Genomic DNA, 14,825 nt, shown 5'->3' on the forward strand with positions numbered 1-14,825 from the left:
ATAATCTATCATTCCAACACTGAGCTGGCAATCAACAACATGCCTCACCTGATAGCATCAGCCAGGTGTCCTTTACACACACACACACACACACACGCGCGCACGCACACACACAAATCTGCAAGGCAAATTATGTTTTGGGAATGTGTGTTAGTAAACACACTCGTGGGGAAAAATATTGAGTCAGCAAACTGATGTGTTGTGGCTTATTTATTTATTTACAAAGCAACCAATTATTTAAACCTTACAGTTTGCATGGCGTCATTTTTAAAAATATTTTAATATTAGTGTATGGTTCAGTGAAAAAAACAAACAAACAGATTAAAACTATTATTATAATATGTATGTTTAAACATCCCATGATATATTCAAAAGAAATATTTTTTTGTTGTTGTTGTTTACATTTCCTACAAATATACATTGCTCTATTTACGGACATAAACCGAAAGACGAATCTACAAACGCTGTCGCCATGGGGATCTGTTAGGCAGAGTCGCCACCGTGTGGCGGAAACATGGTAATGCACAAAAACTCACGTTAAAGTTTGCATTTCGGCTCTGAGACAAAGTCCTTCTGCTCAAACCGTCTGTCTCAGGTGGAAAACCCGATCATCAAATACATGCACGCAATGCGTTTTTGCAAACAAAATGTATGAAATAAATTCAATTAAAAAATATCTTCAGAAATGACTAATCCCGAGTACTGAAATATTCCCCACAAAATTTAAAGATTTGTAAGTCAAAGATTTATATTTAATCACTCATGGGCTATCTGTCAGATAGCACTGTATCAATTGGCCTATAGCAATATAAAATCAATATCAACATCAACGTTAATAGCCTGTATTACCCTGCTGAAAAAAAGAAACCCTTAAAGATTTTGTAATGGTTTTAATGGTTATAATGGGAATTGTATTGGGTTTCAATGGAAACTGCAATGATCCCCGGGGGTCTCTATTGGTAATTTGTTGCCTTCTATTGGTAGTATGTTATATCTAGTGGATACCATTAAGGAGAAATAATGGTAATAGTTTTAATGGATAGTCAATGGTTTGTAATCGTGTTTGTAGTGGAAACCATTCGACTTTCTGTGATGTGATGTATTATATATATATATATATATATATATATATATATATATATATATATATATATATATATATATATATCCCAGCAGGATAATTAATTAATTAATCTTAAATAACTGTATTGTCAATATTATAACCTTATCATCTCTATCAGTTCCATCTCCGCCTGTTTACAGTGTGAAAATATCTTAATGTCATTTTTTATGGTGCTGTTCATGAGTCCTTTCATTGCAACCTTAAAAAGTGAGGATCATTTCTTGCAGTTTATTTTTGCTCTTCAAAATGCGTTTTATAATGCATCAATAATACGTACTGTATCAAATCCCCATAACCCCCCACCCCCGGAAACAGTCCTGGAATCATAAGGAAGCCATTTTGAATGGATGGATATGTTAATACACATGTGCAATGGTCAAATATGAAATATTTCTTTATTTTATTTTAGATTAATTTATGGGCAATTTCACTTGTTGGTAATTAAATATAAATAAAAGTAAATAACATATCGTCAACATACTGAAATATGAGTAAGAGCTATGCACTATTTTACAACTGTAAGTTTTCTCCCTGTGTTTTTAAAAGAAAACTGTTAAAAACAGCTAAAGCCTTCCAGCACGAGCTGCATACTATTTACTTAACATACTATTTAGTACGGTAGTGTTTTCCTCACTCTGTCTCTAGCGTACATTTAACCTCGGATTAAATAACCGTAAAAACATCAGTCTAGCAAAATTATGCGAAATGATGACAGTCGTGTATCATTTAAAGGTTGAAGTTGTTTCCTGTCGTGTGTGAATTCCAGCACTTTCGGCGGAGCAGTCAGAGAAAGTCTCCATGAGAAGAAAATCCCGCCCCAAACTACACAAACCATGAAATTGATGTGCTTTTCGACCAATCACAGAGCAATACAACCCGCATTTCCTGACCTGTTACCAAATCAGAAATAGAAACATATTTAAAAAAAATAATAAAACTTCAACATGTCAGGGGGGGAAAAAAAAACCAGAAGGGGGATATGAACTAATAGGAGTCATATTTTTGACGCTGAAATAATGCACTAGATTCAGTTATTGAATTTTGACTCTCGGTAGGTAAATGAGTCTTATACTCTTTTTCTTTGGCTATAAGAAAAAAGTACGCATAGGATGCTAGTCAGCTATCAGGCTTGCATGCTAACATAACCGTACAGACGCAGCTAACTAGCTCCACTGCTAGCTTTAGCTTCTGGCTACTTCTAGTAGTGGGTATAGTGGAAATGGAGCTATGTATGTAGCTAGCAATGTCTGTGTCAGAACTTTGGCAAGAATTTGGCCTTTTCTGTATACACCCACTATAAATAGGAAAGCAGTTGTTATATTTTAATACACATGACTGTTTTTTGGTTGCATTTCAAGCGCTATATCATATGTATATTTACACACATATACAGATAACGTTTTCAAAACTTTTTACCAGATTTAACCAAACTGCAATGGCGTTAAAGAAGGAGCACAGTGTGGGGCGGGGAAGCCATGATCAGCTCTGTCCGAAAATAATACCCAGCTTCTCGCTACTAAAACTGTCTCCCTGCTACAGCCAGGAACAAAGTCAGTGAAATTAGTTTGAAAGAAAAGTAATATGTGCATACGTGGCTTTCTATACGTTTCGCCAAAGTTTCCGTTAACGTGCGTGTTATTTTGGTCAGAGGGGAAACAACAACAACAACAAAAACAAACACATGCTCACGCGTCCACTCCTCTGAAAAACTATGCAGGTTCATTTTCCACACATAAGCTTTTATATGAAAAGAATATTATACTTTATTTTCTTTTCGAGGAAAAAAAATCTTCGTAGTTGTCACACGTATTACAAACGCATATTAATGCTCTCATGGGATTTGCATGGAAATATTCTCATGTGAAGCCTAACTTTGAGCAACGTTATATTATATATTTGAATTATTATTATTATTATTATTATTATATGTATACATGTTTGATCTAGTTATAACAGCCTAGACTTATTGGATGGTCTCCTACAGCAGTGTGGTGTCTGTGATTTATTTATTTACTCACAGTGGTGGAAGTTACAATCCACCAAGTTCTATTTATTATTTAATTCTTATAGTGCTTTTTTTTTTTTTTGCCTGTTTGACTGGTCACTTGAATCAAGTAGGTTTAATCCAGACCTCAATAGCATAACAAAACAAATAGCCTATTAATGTTATCTAATATGTTCTGTCAGTGGACATTTCAGGAATAATAGGTTATAGGGTTCTAATCAACAGACAAATATTATTTATTGTATTTAAATAATGTTCATGAGGCAGACTGTGGAATTTATTTTGCAGTACAGGGTGACCCTGGCTACAAAACGTTTGAGAACCCGTGCCCATAGAGATGCTAGACAGTCTGGAAAATGTGGGATTTCTGATCTCGTATTTTCGTTTGTTGGAAACGGCTAGAAAATTAGAATTACAGACTGTCATTACTAGGGGTCTAATGATCCAACAATTTGGATGATTGAAACGAATTAATGCAATAGTCAACAATCGATTAACAGCGATTATAATTGATTACCCGGCTGGAAAAGAAACACCAATAGAAACCATCACAGAAATTCTAATGGTTTCCACTACAAATACCATTACAAATCATCAGCTAATTAAAATTACCATTACCATTATTGGTCCTTAATGGTATCCACTAGACATTACATGCCACCAATAGAAGGCAGCAAATTACCAGTAGAGACCCACAGGGAGCATTACAGCTTCCATTAAAACCAATAAAATTCCCAGTATAACTATTAAAACCATTACAAATTCAATGACGAGTTCTATAGTTTGTTTTCAGCAAGGTATAAATAGATTATTATTGAAAAAGTATAAGCAGTTGTTTTGTAAAAAAGAAGTCATATTTTCAAATGGATGTGTAAATAATTTAATAGGCTAGCAAAGTGATTTGCCTGTATTGTATCATATTGTTGCAGATTAAGTGATATTGTCAAATATTGAATTGTTGCCTTAGGAATTGAAATCGTATCATATCATGTGGAAGCCTGAGGTTTACAGCCCTAGTTGTTACGCCTGCATTCAAACACAAATAAAATATTGTTCAAGTTCTTCAAGATTATACTGTGACAATGTAGCCTACAAATGCAAGACTTTATACAACCCCGATTCCGAGTTGGGGCAGTATGGAAAATGCAAAAACAAACAAAAAGAGTCATTTGAAAATTCAGTTCACCTGGTACTATATTGAAAACACATTATTAACACATTACTTTCACTTTGTGAATTTGATTTATTTTTGAAAATATATATGCTAATTTCAAATATGATAACCTTTTCTTTTAATAACATTATTAAGTGTTTGGGCGCTGAAGACACCAGTTGGTTAAGTTTAGCAAGCAGAATTTTCCCCACTCATCCATTATGCATTTCTTTAGACGCGCAACTGTACGGGGCCTTCGTTGCCTTATTTTGCACTTCATAATGCTCCGCACATTCTCAATCAGAGACAGGTCAGGACTGCAGGCAGGCCATGCTAGCACCCGCACTCTGTTTACGCAACCATGCGCTTGTAATCCGGGTAGAATGTGGTTTGGCGTTGTCCTGCTCTGGATGGCAGCATATGTTGCTCCAATATGTATACATATCTTTCTGCATTAATGCCCTCACAGATGTGCAAATTACCCATGCCATGGGCACTGGCACACCCCCATACCATGACAGATGTGGACCTGATGCTGATAAAAGCTTGGATGGCCCTTTTTCTGTTTGGCCCGGAGAACACGACGACTGTTTTGTCCAAAAACTATTTGAAATGTTGACTCGTCGATTCCAGTGTGCTACTGTCCATCTCGGATAAGACCGAGTCCAGAGAAGTCTGTGGCACTTCTGGACAGTGTTGATGTATGGCTTCTGCTTTGCATAGTAAAGCCTTAACTTATATCTGTGGATGCAGCGGCGAATGGTGTTGACTGACAAAGGTTTACCAAAGTATTCCCGCGTCCATGTCAGGATATCCATTACAGACACATGACGGTTTTTAAGACAGTGACGTCTGAGGGATCGGAGATCATGCGCTTTCAGAAGTGGTTTTCGGCCTTACCCTTTACACACCACGATTTGACTAGATTTCTTGAATCTTGTAATTATATTGTGCACTGTAGAAGGTGATATTCCCAAAATCCTACCGATTTGTCTTTGGGGAATGTTGTTCTCAAAGTGTTGGATTATTCACTGACGCATCTGTTGGCAGATTGGCGAGCCTCGATCCATCCTTGCTCTTGAAGGACTAGGACTTTTTTTGGAGTCTCCTTATATACTATGATTAGACGATTTCCTCACCTGTTTCACATCACCTTCTTATTTTAACTTGTTACATTGCTACTAGACCTAAATTGCCCCTGTCTTAACTTTTTTGGAACATGTTGCATGCATCAATTTCAAAATAAACGTTTATCTTCAAAAAACTATGCAATTGATTAAGTAAAACATCGAATACGTTTTTTTGTTAAAGTCAAAGTACATTTACAAATCACTCCTCTTTGTTTTTATTAGCGTTTTCCATACTGTCCCAACTTTTTCGGAATTGGGGTTGTACCACAGCGCTGTTGAATTCTCGCTTCTGATTGGCTGACAGACGTTCTGAGGGGTGCAGTTATTTTTCAGTAAATGCAGAGCCAAAGTAGTTCCAGTCAGGTCATGACCGCATTACAGTACCACATCACTTTGCCAAGTTACCTGAAATAACCACCTGCATTACCACCTCACAGTGTGCATTATTCTCTAATAATTCAACGGTCTGTCGTCAATTATTCCTTACTTAGAACATTCAAATAAAATAATGCAAATTTCAGACTGAGTGCTAGTGGAACATTAACCAATAATCTAGCAGTGTTTCAGTCATGTGCTCTAAACTGAGCTTACCCGCCCTGTCTCTGGGACTGTGAGTCTCGTTACACACCCTGAAAAGCTTGACTTTCACTTTGAAAACATCTTAGGGTAATCACCATGTTCCCTTGATATAGCATTTAGCTACAGATTTCTTACTGATTCGTCCGTGTATTCTTGTGTACAGCGAGTGTATAGCATATTTACATAGAAGCTGGCCTCCGTTAAGCCTTGTTTTTTTTTAACAGCATGAAACTTGGCTAAAGTTATAAAATGAAACGTCAAATTTTATATGAATGGAAATATATCTAGGTCTTTTTTATTGAGTAACAAAATGTAATAAAAAGTTTAAGATGGACTACTCTATGAAACAAAAAGATAAAATATGACAAATATAAATATGATGTAAATATAAAGCAATAAGGTGTTGTTTTTTTTACATTTTATGTGTCTGTTTCTAATAATTATCATACTTGCTTTTTCTTTTTAAAGAAAGGACACAGATATCGTTAGTGTTTGAAGTGATATTTCTGAAGTTTGAAACTAAAACGAATTAAAATGTGACTTGCTGTATAAACCCCATCATATGAAAGTATTTATAATCTATATCTCAGCCACTATTAACATTAATCCAAAGAGGATAGGGTGAAGCCGGATTTACAAAATGGTTTTAAAAAATGTCGTTTAAAATAACTTGGTTTATGGCATGACCTTCAATCTCCCTTCAGAGCATACCCTGGTTATTGCAAACTATGTGCCTATCATGTATATTACATGTGAATAACATGTACATATCTTTTAGTGTCTGTATTTTTTTTTTGTCCTTTTCATAGCTTCACACCTGACAAATGTCCACACCAACTGATCCGTCAGTCGGAATGTCCCACCCTGGTCCTTCCCCTGGTGCCGGCCTTTCTCCTGGGCCAATTTTAGGCCCCAGTCCCGGGCCAGGCCCCTCTCCAGGCTCTGTCCACAGCATGATGGGCCCGAGCCCAGGACCTCCTAGTGTACCTCATGGCATGCAGAGCCAGGGGTCAGGAGAATATCCTCAGGAGGGCGTGCATCCCATGCACAAGGTAGGCAGATGAATTTTCGAATAGTTATAAGAGTAAAATATATCTTGACTCTGTTTATTGTCTGACTCATTTCAGCCCATGGAAGGAATGCATGAGAAGGGCATGGGAGACGAAATGCACTATGGGCAGATCAAAGGTGTTGGCATGAGATCCCTGCACAGTGGCATGGGCCCACCTCAGAGTCCAATGGATCAGCACAGCCAAGGTTTGTTTTAGTGGCAATATACACTCACAGGGCAGCTTTAAAAGGAAATATGTACCTCTGCTCATTAATACAATGACCTAATCAACCAATAATGTAGTATACAGATACAGGTCATGAGCTTCATTTGACTGAACTGTCTTTGTCCATGGCATGGTTGCTCTTCCAGACCGGCTGCTTTGTCTCTAGTTTTCATAAAAATGGTGCGAAAAACAACAAACATCCACACACATGGTTACGCCTTGTTGAGAAAAATCAGAGAAAAATGGTGAGACTGATTCAATCTGACAGGAAGGCTACAGTAACTCAAATGACCACTACTTACAACTGTGTGAGCGGAAAAGCATCTCAGAACGCATGTCGGACCTTGAGGTGGCTGGGCTACAACAGCAGAAGACCACATTAGGTTCCACTCCTGTCAGTCAAGAACAGGAATCTAGGCTACTTTAGCTCACCCAAACTGTACAGTTAAATTTGGGAAAGAATATAACCCATATAATTAACCTCTTAAACTCCAGACTTACATTCCTCACCCTACAAACCTACAAACTACAAACCTTCCCTATTAGTTTATTTTAATTTCATCAAGTATTTATAGTATATGACCCTAGAGCAGGGATGGGCAATCTCACCCGGAAAGGGCCGGTGTGTGTGTAGGTTTTCATTCCAACCAAGCAGGAGGCACACCTGATTCCACCTGTTTAATCAGTTGATCTAGGCTTTCAATAGATTCAGGTGTGGCTTCTGCTTGGTTGGAATGAAAACCTGCACCCACTCCGGCCCTTTCCGGATAAGATTGCCCACCCCTGCCCTAGAGGAATTCATCATGCTCAGGTCCAGATTATGTGCCTAGAACTATGAGGGACAGGAAATATTAGATTAATTCATTGTCTGCACCATTCCTTTTGTGTTAAGAGCGGAAATGATTAATAATCAGTTTCATTAAACTGTAAGCATTTTTAAATATATATATATTGATATACACACACACACACACACATATATATATAATGTATGTATGTATGTATTTCTGTGTCAATGGAGTCATCAGATGTAACATGTCATTGGAAATCAATAATTGATATGATAACTATGATAAAGATGTAGAAATCCGACCCATGCACACACAGACACACACCATAGCAGTCACAGATGTCACACATCAATCTAGCCAACGTTGATATACATGCATAAATTATACCTCAACATAATCATATGCAGCTCGATTGCTAATTGGGATCACGTTGTGTTTGATCACTGTTGAAGCGTGGCCTTAGTATTCTACCATTTAATTTGGAATATATCTTCATATGCTGAATGTAGTCAGTACATGCGATACTGGCTAAACAACATTATTTAATAATAATAATAATAATAATAATAAACTTTATTTTATAGAGCGCCTTTAAAAGTAGCTTCTCAAAGCGCTGTACACAAAATAAGCAGTACACAGAGAGGAAAAAAAGTAATGAGTATGTCTAATAAGTAATGTCAGTTAATTACATAAGGACAGTTGTGTCAAGTGACCTTGCGATGAATCTGCTTATCACATGGCGAAAGTGTGGAGATTAAATAAAGCATCACAGAGACGAGGTGTTGTCTTACAACACTGACGGGTTTAAATCACACTGGATTTTCTCAATTAGCAAACAAGGTCATTGTTTTGAATTTATGAGACATAAGTTCTGATGTATTTGTGCTATATTGGGTATATCTGACCTCGCATCACTGTCCTTCAGGGAAAGTATACCTTGGCCACCATCTTTCACACATACCATCTAAAATTCTTTACCAGTCTGCTTTTGAACAGACAACTACAGCTCTTTTGTCATTGCTTGGGGGCCTTTTTGACTAATTTATTTTGATAATCAGCAGACAGTATGTATCTAATTGTCACTTAGACAAATTTAGTGACACTTACCAAGCAATATTTTTTTCTTGATCTTCTCTTAGCTAGGAACTGCTGTGGATAAAAATAATTATAATAGGTGTAGTCTTAGGAAACAACCCTGAGCACTCCCTCTTCACTACTAGTAATACTGCTAGCAGTAATATCTCTAATATTGAAACTTCTTTGCTTTTAACGTGACAATCAGAATGATCTGGATGGTAATTATTTTTTTTAATCTAAACTTTTTCTAGGATACATGTCACCTCACCCTTCCCCAATGGCTAGCTCCGGACCTGAGCATGTTTCAAGCCCCATGTCTGGAGGGGGTCCTACCCCACCTCAGATGTCCCAGGCTCAGCCAGGCCCCATGATGCCAATGGAACCTCAGGCAATGGGACAGCAGGGCCGTGGCCACTCTGCCTTCAGCCCTGTTCAACTGCAGCAGCTCCGTGCTCAGATACTTGCTTACAAGATCTTGGGCCGTGGACAGCCTCTGCCCGAGAACCTGCAACTGGCTGTGCAGGGCAAGAGGAGCCTTCCAACCATGCAGCAGCAGCAACCTGTTAACACTGGACCTTACAACAGGCCTCCAGGTGTGTACAGTGATTTGTAATACAGAGGTGTAGTAAGAAACCACAGTACTAACCACTTGTAGCCATGTATATCAGTTACCTTTAAACATTGTAAAACCATACATAGAAATTAATTATTTTCGTATCCTGGAACATTATGAGTCAGTATATAATTAATTTATGCCCTTGCTTACAATTACTCTATATCATAAAATCCAAATGAAGTAGTAATGCATGTTTTATGAGTTTACTATCTAAGATTTTTCAACCTTTGTCTATCATTTGATAATCTTAATCACTATCAACAAATCACATGTCTATCATTTTTTTTTTTTTTTTTTTTTTTTTTAAGAAAAAACATTTAATTTCTAAAATGAACATAAAGGTAGCATCTTAATTGGAACTTTTCTTAATTGATTAAAAACAAGAATTCAGTTAAGTTTTTGTTGTTTAGTGTTTGCCATTGAGTGTGTTATTTAGAGCTGCAACAACTACTCGATAAAATCGATAATATTCTATTATGAAAATCGTTGTCAACGAATCTCATTATCGATTAGTTGGTCTACACGCGGCACGGGGTGCGTTTACTCATTACGTTACTTCTGTTCCGGAACATGCATTGGAGAGTAAATACTAAAGTTGCACTTTACACTTACACTGTGTGATCTACCGTCTACTGTATGAAATTTTAGAAGGGTAGTATCATCTCAATTGCAACACTAGAGTTTTTTTTTTACTATCCAAAAGTATAAGCCACTTCCCAGTCGATGGTGCATGACGTCATATGGCCATAATGCGATGCTGCTAGCTTTAGCACAATACCCAGAGTCAACAACAATGACTTTCTTCACTTTACTGTTTATGTCAACATTACCTTTTATGCCCAACATGAATTCAGTCCCCATCAGATGGCGGCGTAATCATCAAGGGACAGTGGAAATAAGTGTGTGACCCAAGTCCTCTAAGGCATGAGAGCATTTTATATTAAACACTGTGAAGAAGACTGTAACCTGCAAACTTTACAAAGCGGAACTTGTGTGGGACAGAAGCACGACAGTGATGCACGAGCATCATTCATATTTATATGCTCCACTGTTCAAGGGGTTGGGGAAACTGGTGCGAGTTGCTTAAAAGGTTCAGTTTAAATCAAGTTTATTGTCATTATATGCTGTATTTGCACGATGTAGTGTAAATTCTGCCCTTTATTATAACGGAAGTGATCTCTAAGTGATCTGTTAGTAACGAGGCCGAGTTGCTCGTCACTCGCGGTGTAGACGGGTAATAAATGGTGAGAGCGCAAGTAAGATCTGTAATGTCCAGTTAAAACACTATGATCAAAATACACATAAGTAAAACAATATGCTAAAGGCAGCGAGTAACAGAAACTGTAATGTGCAGTGAAAGTGAGATTTTATTATTAATTTAGGACTGTAGTTTTATTCAGTGTTCTTTTGTGCATCCATAAAAAAAATATATAATCGGCCAATTAATTGATTATGAAAATAAGTCAGATGTCTGAAATAGGTTTTTCTAAAGTAGTTACCAGAAGGCGTAGACTTGTTGGTTGCAGAGGCATCCCCGTGAACTTGTTTTAGAGATACATGTACTACTTTTTTGGTCAAGTCTGGATTTTGAAGCACATTTAACTAGCTAAGCAATTGTAAATAAATACTTTTGATGCCGTGTACACTCAGTGCCTGCCAGCATTGATTAACATGATGTAATCCAATTAATTGTGGTATAAGATGTGTATAATTTGACAATGTGTTGCAATTTAATTGTATTACTTGGGATTCATTGGGGTGTATAAGTCCTACATTAAATCTCCATCACATTATCTGGAGATTTTTGAATAATGTGCATTGTTCAGAAATCATATTGCATCTTTTTTTTTTTTCCAAAATGAGGCTTTATTTATTACAGTCACCTTAAAAGACACCAACTAGGTGGTACTGTACTATTGGGTACTTTGCTTACTAACACTAATATCCAAGGTTAAATAATATGGTATTTGAATACACTTTTGGAAGAATTAGTGAATTCTTTTTAAAATTCACCAGCTCAATGAGACATACTTTTTACTTTTACTTTCCCATCTTTGATTGTGTTTGGTTCACAGGTATGTCTGGGCCCCATGGAAGCCCTGTGTCTGGCCTATGTTCCGCTCAGGGCGTGCAGACACACGCTCCAAGCCCTGGGGCAAAACCATGGACAGAAGGTGAATCTGGGATGCTCTTCAATCTTACACACACTTGTTTTGAACTGAGACTTTGCCCTCCCATCGGAATTCTCTTTGTTTACTGCTGTTTCATGTTGCCTTGTGTCATACCTGATATTGTTTGGAACAACCCTTTAAAATGCATGCAGTGCTTTCAACTTGCTTCCTATATCTTTGCAATAGTTTTGAGAAACTTGTAATATCTGGCCAACCCCCTAGCCTAGTCTAGTCTAGTCCTGTGAAATAGGGAGCAAAGATTTCAGTGCAGAAAATCAGTTGACCTGAAGAAGTAGGTTCAAGTCAAAATTCTAGATGCTTCTGACCAATTTAGTACCAACATGTTTTTCAGATCAAGGTCCTGAGATCTCCAGTGATCCCCAAAGTGGTCCTTGTGCCAGCCCCTAGCAATATTTAAGGGACACACTTAGTTTGCATGTACAGTTAGTCATTTGACACTATTATTCAGAGATACTTGCACAACAAGCAAACAGCTAGAGGCCCAGTGATGCTAAGTACCAAGGTAAGAATATTAAACTAAAGCAGGAGTCATCAACTGGTGGAACGCAGTCTGGTTATAGACCCTGCAAAATATTTCAGCAGACCAAATTGCAAACTTGGAAAAAAAACACTATAGCAAAACTGATAAACACATGGAAAAAAACTAATAGTGGTTAAGCAACTCTAGTTTTCTAAATATGAACCTGTAGCAGATCCTCTGTTGTTTCTTATTTCAGCACATGCATTATGGAAAGGATTTAGCTGAAGGCAGCTCGGACCAGTGCTTTAGGATTAGAGACATCAAGTCAGAAAACAGAGAATTTTCACATTCGTAGATTTGTTTCCTTTTACTTAGACTTTCTGGTCTGATTAGTGAACTTATGACATGGCATGTTTTAAAAAAACATTGACAATGAAAATGTTTTAAAGACAAATGGACGTTTGTTGTACCTGTGTCAAATTCATAACAGGTGTCTCTTCTGTAAAGATTTAATAGCATGAGTCAAATGCCACTACGCAACAAAACATAACTACGTAAATTGTATTATTTCTAAGCATAAACTAATCATAAATTGGTTAGCATAACCAATGGTAATATAACTGTTGTTGCTATTCGGTCATGTTAGTTGCTTATGTGGACCTTTGTATTCAAAGGATTTTATGGAACTGGATCTTTTCAAAGTTTACAACTTTACAAAGCGAATTGAATACCTCTGGACTAGAGACTAATGGTGATTTGTTAAAGCCGTCTAGTCGGTATCAGCAATGACAATATCAAAGCCAAATTCATAAACACTAAATACAAAGACATTCAGAAAAACAAAAATTGCAACAAAAGACAATCAGTTGAAAAATAAATGCAGGGAAAAGCCTTCTGTTGAAGAAATACAGTAGTGTGTTTTGTTTGGAGTGGAGGTCGGAGCTCCTTCTGTCACTAAGGAGTCAGGACACTAAAGCAACATCCCGTTTCCTTACGAGCACCTTAAAAGGAAAGTTGAACTCTTGCAGTTGCATTCAGGCCTGAGGGTTCAGTCTTGGTTTTATTCAGACCACGGAATCTTGTTTTTCTGACCTGATGTCCTTAAAGTGCCTGTTGGCAAGATAAAAGCGAGGCTTTCTTTTTGCGAGTCTACTATAAAAGCTTGATTGGTGGAGTGCTGTGGAGATGGTTGTCCTTCTAGCAGGTCTGCCCACTTCTGCACAGGACTCCTGGAGTTCTTTCAGAGTGACCTTTGGGTTTTTGCTCACCTCCCTGACTAAAGCCATTCTCCCACTTCTTAGTGTGGTTATGTGACCAGCTCTAGGAAGAGTTATAAACTTCACTCAGTTAACAACGGTACACTTTTGGGTCCTTCAGTGTAAAGCTGTACTCATCCTCAGATCTGTGCCTATACACTATCCTATCTTGGAGGTCATTGTATGGTATCGTTGATAGTTGGTAGTTTCATGATAGATTATCTTGCTTCCATTTTGTAACAGCTTCTTCATCACTGATTTTAGGTCAAGGTGCTGAGGCGTGTAGCGGCTCCCAGAAGCTCCCTGTGCCAGCCCCTAGTGGCAGGCCCTCTCCTGCTCCTCCTCAGGCTCCCACAGCCGCCCAGGTCACGCCCAGTACATCTCTCACACCACAGTCCCAGTCACAACCCCAAGCCCAGCAACCCCAGCAGCAGGGCCCTGGGCAGACCTCGCTCATTATCCAGCTCCAGCAGAAGCAGAACCGCATCACACCCATCCAGAAACCACAGGGCCTGGACCCAGTGGAGCTTCTACAGGAGCGAGAGTACAGGTACAAGATACAGACTCCATGGTGCCATTGCTGTTGGTCAGTACAGATTGTCAAAACAGTTTTTCCTTCATTTAATTCTCCAACCATTAAAGAGCAAAAGTTTTAAACAACATTAACATTTTTATTTCCTGAATGCGAGCTGTAATTGTTATTTATTGTGCAGTCCAGCCTTTTCAGATTACACTGCCTGTGACTGTCATAACCATTATTCCTCCATCGGAGCGGGGAGCATGTCTCTGTGATGGAGTAAATATACAGAATAAATTGTTTCTGCACTGCTAGATTATTATAGACACATTACCGTTGTATAAGTTAAAATGATTTTTTTATCAAACTGATAATTAACTGAACATGTGTGAAGATGCTTTCTGCATGTCAGGTTTAAAAGGACCAATTATTAAAGTGCTGTCAATTATAACAACTCAGTGAGCTTTTAATTTCATTAGTACAACAGGCAGTCATCTCCGATTCAAACCAAAATGTTGAGCAAATTGAAGACTCTGTAGGTTATTCTGCAAAACTGTCAAAGTCTTGCTGCCATTATGTTCAGGCATGCATGGATTTCAGTTATGGCAATGACCAAAATATACCTCTTTATCTTTTATGGGAAAATAAA

General features: G+C 37.8%; 1 protein-coding gene across 4 annotated transcripts in view; it reads left to right on the plus strand.

Annotated features, from left to right (window-relative positions):
* The first annotated feature begins 2,073 nt into the window (after positions 1-2,073).
* smarca2 (SWI/SNF related, matrix associated, actin dependent regulator of chromatin, subfamily a, member 2) overlaps positions 2,074-14,825 on the plus strand; it is a 47,422-nt gene continuing 34,670 nt past the window's right edge. For 3 of the 4 annotated variants that reach the window (XM_053654035.1, XM_053654037.1, XM_053654038.1), the window contains exons 1-6: positions 2,074-2,174; positions 6,800-7,042; positions 7,118-7,247; positions 9,387-9,728; positions 11,827-11,925; positions 13,924-14,209. In XM_053654035.1, coding sequence (XP_053510010.1) covers positions 6,815-7,042; positions 7,118-7,247; positions 9,387-9,728; positions 11,827-11,925; positions 13,924-14,209 — 1,085 coding nt within the window. In that variant the 5' untranslated portion in view covers positions 2,074-2,174; positions 6,800-6,814. Of the gene's footprint in view, positions 2,175-2,542; positions 2,674-6,799; positions 7,043-7,117; positions 7,248-9,386; positions 9,729-11,826; positions 11,926-13,923; positions 14,210-14,825 lie in introns of all 4 variants that reach the window. The other variant, XM_053654036.1, reaches the window with a different exon arrangement.

The sequence above is a fragment of the Ictalurus furcatus genome, chromosome 22 (genome assembly GCF_023375685.1).
Source record: "Ictalurus furcatus strain D&B chromosome 22, Billie_1.0, whole genome shotgun sequence".
Lineage (NCBI taxonomy): Eukaryota > Metazoa > Chordata > Actinopteri > Siluriformes > Ictaluridae > Ictalurus > Ictalurus furcatus.